This window comes from Polyodon spathula, chromosome 6 (assembly GCF_017654505.1).
Source record: "Polyodon spathula isolate WHYD16114869_AA chromosome 6, ASM1765450v1, whole genome shotgun sequence".
Classification (NCBI taxonomy): domain Eukaryota; kingdom Metazoa; phylum Chordata; class Actinopteri; order Acipenseriformes; family Polyodontidae; genus Polyodon; species Polyodon spathula.
The window spans coordinates 13962898-13973462 of record NC_054539.1 but is presented as its reverse complement, the minus strand read 5'-3'; the positions used below and the strand labels follow the sequence as shown (position 1 = coordinate 13973462).

The window sequence follows — 10565 nt, the reverse complement described above, 5'->3', positions numbered from 1 at the left end:
ATTATTATTATTATTATGAAATGCCAATATAATTCTATGCTCAACAGTAGGGTATTCTCAGATATTTGATGGACGGGATGTTCAGATTTGCTATCTGGGTGAGAGAGTGCAAATTAGAAACAGAAACCACCTTCATGGGAAGTGATTGTGTGACTAAAAGTAGAAATTGCGAAAGTTATACCTGAATCAACAGTTTGGGAAATAAACTGAAACATTACATGTAATTTATAGCCCCAGCACATTAGAAAAAAAAGTCTTTGTGTATTGGTATTTTATAATTATTATTCTTTTTTGTTTTTAATGTCTGGTTTAATTTAACTTCCTTGATATTTGTCAGCTTAGCTAATATGTATGTGCCTTTAAGCAGATTTAGTTTTAATTAGTTTCATTGTTTTACTGCACATTGTACTTCATTGTAAATTAGGACTATGTTTAAAAATGTAGTACAGATAATAAATCTGGCATAATTTAATTATTTGAATTGCTTATTTGTGATATCTATAGTGAAAACTGTTTTAAGCATCCAGGGTAATATCATTGCTTTAAGCGATGTTGCACCCTATTTAATAGCCACATGCGTAATTTATTGCTTTAGTGACTGCTACAAAAATGATTCATTTTAATAAGGCATTGATGACCCAATTTGAGATGCCTCACTCAGGTATCCATATACTGCCCCAGTGACTGAAGCTTTTGGTGCAAAGGCCAATGCACCACTCCCTGTGAGTGTCCAGCCAAGCTTAGTAACTAAGTGTAACCAGGATTCAAACAAATGTCTGATATTATATCGATTTCATTGGAACATTGAATGCAATAATTGGTCTCTGTCATAAAAGGATAGGAGAGTAACTGGAAACGTTTTCAATGTTGTAAAACAACTGCAATATAGGCTAGTTTTATTCCTGTCAACGTTATTTCCTTGTATTCTGGTTTGCACTGGGGGAGACTCACTCATATTGTGTTTTGTGTATTATAAAATAATGCTGTTTAATGCATATATCAATAAGTCATTGTCCAATTTTAGCATCTTAAGAGCAGATATTAACTTTAGTAGTAGAGAGATTTCTTATATAACAAAGATGATTTAGAAGTTTTAGCAGCTGTTTCATAAACAGTATTTTAAATATAATAATTAATCTTATTTTATGATCTTGGAGTTTGGTCAGGGTTTAAATGTGTTTATGTATCAAACTGGTGGAAAGGGATAGATAATCTTGGAGGATAAGGGGTTATATTGCTATACTGCTTTGTAGCTATGAGTACCTATTGCATGTTGGAACCAAGAAATAAACTCTGCCTCATGTATTCGTACTTTCTTGATTACCACACGACTGAGGCATGTTGGGCTCTATTCATCAAGCTTTAACTCATGGGTTATTTTAGTTTATTCAGTTTGTTTGGAGTGATATATCTCAGTAACTGCTGCACAAAAACTGATGACATTTACCCAGCAGCATGGGAAACAATCATCAGGGGACAGCAGTTGACATCGATGGCACTGAGTTGATGTAAAATGTTCAGTTGGTGTCACAATGTTGTCTGTGCAGGTTCATGCACAACTCCAATTGCAGTGTCGGTGAAGTGGCTCTAATCTTACCCTTAGACTGATGTGATTCTTAAGAGGTTGCTGGTATTTAGAAAACATAATTCCTTGTACAGGGTGTGACTGATGAAAAGTGAGGGTATAAACCCTGTGCAACATGCTGCGCAATGACAAGCTGATAGGCAGGGTGGCCAGGAGAACTTCATCAGCACCAGTGTACTATTGTGTTCCAATGAGTCAATATTCAGATGGGTAACCACATGGTGTCGAAAGCTAGTTGAGGAATACCACCCTGACTGCAGCCCAGTTATACTTTAACCTTCATAGTGTTGTGCTTGCATTACTTTTCAATTATAAACAATTTTACCTTACCTTAAAAAGGTTTTGTGTTGTGTTTTCCCGTTCATGTTCTCATTTCAGAGAGGCTATCGCAGGACTGCAGGAATCAAGATTGGCCTGCTCATTGCAATAGAAAAGTAACCTATCATTCTCATACTGCCACCTTGTCAGGTGAGGAGAATGACACTCAGGTTGGCTTTTTTCTAAAATGAAAAGTAACTCTTGGAATTATTGTTACAAACATTTGCAAATTTGAGAACAAAAGTATAAATATAGGCAAAATAAAATATAAAAGATATTGTCTAGTCTACACATACTATTCAGAGTTATTAGAATTTTGTTTTTTTTACTGTATACAATTGGCGTTGCAGTAGGCATTTTACATAAATGTAAAAATGACATTTTAATGGTGTATAAATCGACAGCCAAGCACTGAAGGTAATTCAGTTATGCAGGCACATTATTAATAATCACAAACGTGGCCTAAATAAGTTGATGTTAATAATGGCACCATTGTTTGCCAAGAAGGACACCTCAATGCTGCTGTTAACTTCAGTGCCCTTAAACAACAATGCCATTGCTATATTAAATACACATTGTTTTAAAGATAATAAATGTCAAAACATCATCACAAGAATACCCTTTCTATCTTTTTATTTTTAAAATAGATTCAGACTTAATTTTCAACCACTGAATGTATATAATATTTAAATAAACCCTATTGACAAAGCAGTTAGCCACTTCACAATAACAATTTTATTCACCAGTTAACAGAATGGGTCAGTTATATTAGCATATCAAACAATTTTTATGTTAAATAAGAACATAAGAACATAAGAAAGTTTACAAACGAGAGGAGGCCATTCGGCCCATCTTGCTCGTTTGGTTGTTAGTAGCTTATTGATCCCAGAATCAATAACTGTGGGGGAAGGCAGCAGCAGACAGTTTCCAAGGTTCAGGGCGGTTATATTGAGATTCTTAAGTGCGTTTTAGATCCTACTAGAAGGAGTTTAGATTTGCTAGTGTTCAGCTGAAGAAAATTGGCAGACACCCAAGCCTCGATGTCTTGAATGCAAGTTGGACCATGACAGAGGGGCTACCACGGTCAAGTTTTAAGTAGAGCTGGGTGTCGTCAGCATAGGAGTGAAACATGAGGCTGTGTTGGCAGGTGATATCTTAAAAATGTGTTATGGACAGCTTCTACGATTAACCTACATAGTGGAATCAGATACAAAGAAAACAAATGCAAGCTGGCACCACAAAATGTTTCTATTCTATCATTAAAACTTCCATCTACTGAAACCTCAATGTGACTTTTCTATAAACAAATAAAAATATGTGAGTGAAAGGCTGAGTTTTCATTTATGTTGGCCACTCTGTGTGAGACGATTTTGAAATCAGATAGCTTGACTATATTTTTGCTTTGGTTGAAGGAAATTGTGTCTGACTGCTCCACAAGAAGTCTTCTGGTTCCCTGTTATTGAGAGGCCGCCTTTTTTCCATTCTGTTAAAGATAAAAGAAAAGTTTGTTTAAGACGTTTAGAATTAATAATCCTGGCTTCAGTGGTAAGCACAGACAAAAACCTGAAAAATACCCAGGTCCCCTTTAGAGTAATTTCAACTTCACACACATATCTGTTCCTTCAAGAGTTCTCTGCTTTCCTCGGCTTGTTTAATGCTGAAAGCTATGAGCAATCCCCCAGATTTGAGTTTATGAGTATGCTTAATTAATTTCTGAATGTTACAAAGCTATGCCTAAAAGTGGTGGTAAAAGCCCTGACTATATCAGAACTTTATACTGCTCAAGCAGAAATTATACCACTCTGTATGTCTCACACAACATTTTTAGCTTGTAAATGGGTGAGGTCATTCCAGGGCCGTTACCACCACTTTCAGAAGCTTCAGATACCTTTTACTGCGCAGGTATAGCTTTACCCTATACTTGCAGATGAAATGTAGAAATGTGTTGGGGAAAACCACAGCCTCTATTCTGATACTCTCAAGACAGTCAGTAGTTCACAAATAAACAACAACAACATAATCAAACAACTAACCTGTTTTTAACAAGCCTTCCACCCTGGATGAGCTGCGAAGCTTCATTAGTTATGTGGCAGGCAAAAAGAAGCCAATTCCTTGGCTGTACTTTATAGGCAAACCTCATAAACAGAAGTGAGTAAAAACACAAAGCTGTAAAATCAAAACAGAAAGTATATATTAAAATAAATCAACACCAAATCATATTACTTCCACAATAAGGAACCTTATCACCACCCACCCTTTCATTGTCATGGAATTATGGTTCTTTACTCTTTGGGAATATACTTTACATATTGCCAAAGATTTTACATTAAAGGAATGGAACTGTGCCACAAGTCATGTGAAAACTGACTTACAGCACAGAAAGTTATAAGCGATAGGATTCCAGGAAGTTTAAGACAATTTTGAGATATCTATTTATCTTTTCAACACAAAAAAGAGGAAAAATGATAATGTAACAACTTTCCACATTGCTAAACAATATGAGCACAAGACTAGGCTTTTCTTCATATCATTTATGGCAGCCCCCAATTAGAAACAGGACCCCAGAAATGCTGGAATTGAGTTAAAAAAAAAACAAATATTATAGAGTTTCCCACATTTCCTTCACATTTTTACCTCACAGACTAGGATTTGAAAAACACAGGACATTTTCTTTATATTATTATAACATTTTAAATATAGTCCAAGATTGCTTGAACTTCAATTTTATACCATTCTTTCATAATCGATTAGCATTTTTTCAAATTTCCACATCAAGTGGAAGGACTAAAGGTTTGCACAGCTAAACTTCCTTTTTAGTAAAAAAAAATATATAAACTTTCTAAGTGTCATTTTTAAGTGCACCACGATGACGTGTTTTGCCCTTAATGTGGAAGGTCTGTAACAAACTAGGTAAATACAAACAATTTCATTACTGTGCTGTTGTTAAAGATTGTCAGAGTTCATCATTTTGAGGTTACCAATTTAGAAAGGAAAAGAAAAACATTTTTTTTGTTTGTTACCATGACAATGTGAATTTAGCACCCCCAGAAACAGACCACTGCACACCCAGATAAAGGCAGACCTAAATGACCAGCCAAGTACCCTTGTAATAAAGTGAAGGAAAAGGCTTTTTCTTTTTTTTTTTAGTTCAGTCAAAAGTGTACATGAGTTTAGTCTAATCTATGACTGAAGAGCAAGTTTTGATGTTTGACTTCTATGATGTTAGCATGTTTTCATGGATTATCAGAGAACCATGAAAATGCTGCTACACATGTACCTAAAAAATGGAACCGGGTTACATTAAATAAATACAGATCAGCACCACAAAACCAAAAAATGCCACTGTACTCAACCAGGGAAATGCAATAACCGAGTTGAATGTTTAACTTGAGTTGCACTGCATAATGCACGAAGGCACTATGTGGTTTATTAGTCCATTTATCAAACCCAATCACCCAGTTCTATTTGTTGTGTCAAGGGGAGGAGACGGGGGGGGGGGGGGGGGGGGGGGTAACAGAATTGGAATATACAAGGGGGAGTCTTAAACCACTCTCTGTGTCCTTTTGGTTTCTAGTCTCCAACTCCCCCACTGACAAAGAATAATTTAAAAAAGAGTCGTAAACTAAATTAACACTGGACACATGGCTCGTCTTCACGATCGCTGAATGACTCACAGGTACCTACTGTAAACTGTGTTTGGGTCCTCAACTTCACCAGACCTTACACTTGCCAGTAAAGGCCACTAACAAGATCAAAGCGCACCTTTTGAATGATTGGCTGTTCCGACAACTTCGTCATGAGGATGATGAAGAATTTGAGCGTTTGCTGCTTCATGCAGAAGTACGTTGGTTATCGAAGGGGAATTGTCTTGCACGTTTTTGTGAACTGTATGACACTTGTAGAGTTTCTCGACCAAATTAATCCATCTGAAAACAGATGTTCTGTCTTGTATCACAGACCTTTTCTATCTTGTTAATATTTTTGAGGCGCTCAACACAGTGGCATCACACTCATCTACTCATGGAGTGTAATTCTGAGCTTTATTGACAAATTGGAGACAAAATATTGGCCGCTGACCACTTTTGCAGTTTCCTTACTTGGTCAAGGTGAGTCAAACTATTACTTACTGAGCAGCCTGCCCAAGGGCCAGAGGAGTAGGGCTGCTGGGACACCTACCTCAGCTTGCTCGAGGATTCAGGTTGGTGCCTTGCCTGCAGGGACTGGGGGCAGTTCTCTGTCAGCTGCCCCTCCAAGAGGAGGAGGAACAGCTACCATCACCCAAGAAGGGGGAGCTGTCTCCAGCTGCACGTCTGGAGGGGCCAGCGTTGCTGCCAGCATTGCCGCTGTCAGAGTGCCCCGCACCGCTGCCAGCATTGTCGCTAATGGAGCGCCCCATGCCACTGTGAGCGTTGCCCCACGCCACTGCAAGCATTACCCCTGCTAGATTGCCCTGTGCTGCTATCAGCATTGCTGCTGCTGCCAGAGTACCCCGCACCACTGCTAGCATTTCTGCTACCAGCGTTGCCACTGCCAAAAGAGGAGGCAAAGTGACCACCATCACCGCAGCCCCGACCCGGTGCTGATGGGTCGGAACCCTCGATCCAGGCTCCCAGACACCTGGCATTTGTGTCCGGACCTTTGATCGCTGAGCCTAGCTCCTGGGTTGCTGCATCAGCAGGCACAGTTGGTCACCTGGTGTCCTGCTTTGCTGCCCCTGGTGGCCCAGATGTTGCTCTGAAATGGTAGCTGTCTCAGACCCAGAGAAGATGTGATACATTTTATTGGATTAACTAAACAATAATTAATCACAAGCTTTGAAGACCTCAAATGTCCCTTCAGGTGACAGTAGAAAAGAGAGATTGATGTTTATAGTTATATTGATGTTATATTTTATTATTGTTTTATGGTTATTGGTACTTTATAGTTAGAAACTGAAAGATGTATGTTGGGAACTTCTAGTAATAAAGTGTCCCAACCATGTACCATATATTTTCAGTGATAAATTATAAAAATCAGGAGAACAAATAAACTTTTTAAAATGTATTTCTAAAGATTTGGCATGCCAAGTCTGTTTAAAGTAAATATGAATATCTACACTGTTTTTGTTTGTTAATTAAAAATGTTAATTGCCAGAACCTCAGCATGCAGGTAAAAATTTTGCAAGGTGAAAGTTTTTAGTACCTTTAAAGCCAAGCCACACCAAGCTTTCTAGCTGAGGTCACTAGTTTACACAGTCTATGGAAAATGCAACAAAGATTATTTTGTTGACCAGCGCATTGAAATATACAAAGTACCAAGGTATCACAGTGCTACAAAAATATTGCACTTCATAAAACAATGTATCTTACAAAAAATGCAATGTTTGTCCAATTAATTACATAAATGAGTTTTCTTTTAACCCTTGCATTGTACAAAGACCATTTCAAAACAGATTAAACACACTGTAATATAATAATAGAGGTTAAAATAGCTGTGTTGACAAATTGGGAAAAAACATCAAGGGGATATGTATAACATGAAAAAAGATTGTAGGGCCATCACTGACATATTGTTTTTCTTATCAGTAAAATACCTTAATATTGTTTTACACTTTCTTGGCTCTTAAGTAACAAGGCTGTAAATAAATAATCCCTTGTGAACTACATTATCACAGGAGGAAGAATATAATTATTCAAGATACAGTACTTTTTCTAGATACTTCAAAGCAACACTACAAAGCCCTGCCAGTATTTATTTATTTTCCACACAATCATTTTTCATGCAATTCCTGTTCACAGTTGTTCGTAATGAAACATGATACATGATATATATATATATATATATATATATATATATATATATATATATATATATATATATATATATATATATATATAGATATATATATATATATTACACGCAGACACAGCGTCTGTGTGTTTTAAGAATGCACTTTGTCTTTACAACATAAGTATTTTCTTAGGCTACGACTATTGATTTTATAGATAAGATAGCAGTAGATGTGGCCTGTAATGAAACTACGTATTGTACAAAAGAAAACATTCAAAATTGATTGGTTTACTGTTGAAATGGAAATAAATGGTGGAAGCTGAGTTCTGGAGCAACAGAAAAAAAAAAAAAAACACTTAGCTGTGTAAAACAAATTTGGAAAGAAACTGTTTTAGTTTGACACAAAAGTACACACTGTATGTTGTAGAGATCTGAAAACAACACAGTGAGTTCCAGGCTTTAATCCAGATAAGTAAACATTTGTCACCAGCCATTAGGGTGCTTCAGTGTTTTTAGTTAGTTATTGATTATGTAAACATAAGGAAAAAGCAATTAGTGCAGATGCCCAAGGACTGTAATCCTGAAATATTCATTTCACACCTCTTGTACTGCATCATTTTACTCTTGGCGGCCATGCTGATGTTCAGTAAAGGTAATAGATTATTTTTAAGTATTATTTGTACTTAATCTTTAATTGGTAGAAATATGTTTACCTAAGTGTGTAAAGGTACATTATTAATTAATTTATGTAACATGCATTAGCACTGCAAAGGGTGATTGGTTTGGGGGAACCTTAAAAATGAGCGTGATATGATTCCTATAATATTCTGGGTCTTATTTTGGAAGAGAAATAAAAAAAGTTAATGGTATAAAACTAACAATAAGCAACACATCTTAGGAATGTACCGCTGACTTTCCATTAAGATTTGATGGGAGCTCCTATTCATGTCATTATAGGGTGTTTAAAAATTGCAAAACAAAAAAAAAACAGAAAGATATGCTGGCAAATAGGTGAGAAATTTGAAAAGCCTTTTGTATCTTTCTTCTTTAAAAAAAAAAAAGGCAACTTTAACGTGTGCTTATCTGTCTTGGGTGCAAACACTACTTTTATAGTACCTCTAGCAGGGGAATGCTACACAAAATATAATCTTACAATTTTAAAGTTATTTCTTCTACCTTTAGGCCATTTTGTTCAAGGGATTTGTTTCATGTAAGAACAATACAGGACAGGAGTTTTGCTCTCAGTTGACAATGGGCTTTATAGCTTATGAGTGTTAAGCTAGGTGAGTGTACATGAGGCATTTGCCATCCTTCTAGCACAGCTTATTTTGATCTCTAGTTGTATTATAACCAGCTACAGTATATGACCGAACAAGCTGACGACATTGCTGCTTTGACAAAGTTACACTAAGATTAATGCATCCAGTTTTTTCATAAGTCATTTTTTTCTTGTTTCCTCGTAAAACAATTTTGAAGGTTGGCACGATGCACACATTACCAGCCAGGCATCCACAAATGAAATAAGGTACACTGTCACCCACATTGGCTTCTATGAAGTCGGGTACTAAAGATATTTTTAAGAATAAGATTCAGAGTTAGGGCACTTCTATGTCTGTCACAAGGATCTGCTATAATCGGGTGGATGTGAGCCTCTTCATTCCTCTCCGTTGAGCCAGACTGGAAGAAAGAACTGGTTCCAGTTTGGGGGCCTGGGTTGAACGGCTCAAAGCAAAGTATGTGGCTGCCATTGCTCCCTGAGGTTTAGAAGAAAAAGAAGAAAAAAAAAAAACATTATAGTACTACAATGTAGGAAAAAAATATTAATGACGCTCATGCTGTATCATGAGATTATTGACCTCAGACAGCTTAATAAATAATTGAGCAGTAGCAAAGAATATGCTGCCTGAGGTCAATAATTGATGGCATGAATCACCATGAAGCATGAGACTATTCCAATTGTACACTGTCTGGCATGTTTTTTAGGATCTGTCTACCCGACTGGATGTGGCATCGTCCTGGGGTGGGTAAAGTTCTCCTGGTATTCCCTTGGTTCCCTTGATTACTCTAGAATGTTGAACTAATGCATAGTGGAACCAAATTGTGGTCCAACCTGATATTACAGTACAGGGGCCATGTAGCTTACTGATAATTCTCAATAATAGGTTATACACAAATAAATATTATGAGCAGAGCAGACATAAATACACTAGTAGAACTGAAACACCATTAGTTAACGACTTACTGTACCTTGACTAACTGCACATCTTGTCTGATGAGTTGACTCTGAGGTAGATATTCTCTGCTCACTATCCAAGGGTGATGAAGTACTTGTGGTGCACTTAGCCGCTGGTGGGGATCTACATGTAGCATTTTGGATACAATATCCTGCAACAAAACAAACCCCACTGTGTTATTTGGACAGCATTATTATTTGTACAGAAGCTATAAATGCGTGCAAGGCAGTTTCAGTCATGATGTGTAAATATTTAACTGACTTTTATAGAGGCTTATAGTAGGCACTTGCTTGGCTTCCCTATTCAAAGTGAAGACTATGGCCCATTCAAGAAATAAAAAAATGAATCATTGCAAATCTCCCCACCCCAACATCACGGAAGAATTGAAGGCAATGCCTCCATATTCCATAGTCCTCTATAATAATTCAGTAACACTCAGACAGTCATGCAGACAGGTTAAAAGAGGACAGTGGCTATGTGAGATTGCACAAGGCATGAAGCTGGTAATTGCAATATAAAAACACAATGCCACATCAGCACTTTAGAATATCATTAAGGCTGTGCATCAAATTGGTAAATTAAACATTATGTAAACTAAATATATAAAAGTAACTGGGACTCTCAGACTGATTTTCTTCTGTTTAAGACGGACAGCTATA

General features: G+C 36.9%; 1 protein-coding gene across 1 annotated transcript in view; it reads right to left on the bottom strand.

Moving 5' to 3' along the window:
- Positions 1 to 7817: 7817 nt before the first annotated feature.
- The window catches only part of LOC121316869 (ribosomal protein S6 kinase alpha-2-like), a 45164-nt gene continuing 42416 nt past the window's right edge, over positions 7818 to 10565 (bottom strand). Inside the window, exons 20-21 of the mRNA XM_041252147.1 lie at positions 9920 to 10057; positions 7818 to 9426 (exon numbers count right to left, since the gene is read on the bottom strand). Coding sequence (XP_041108081.1) covers positions 9301 to 9426; positions 9920 to 10057 — 264 coding nt within the window. The 3' untranslated portion in view covers positions 7818 to 9300. The remainder of the gene's footprint in view (positions 9427 to 9919; positions 10058 to 10565) is intronic.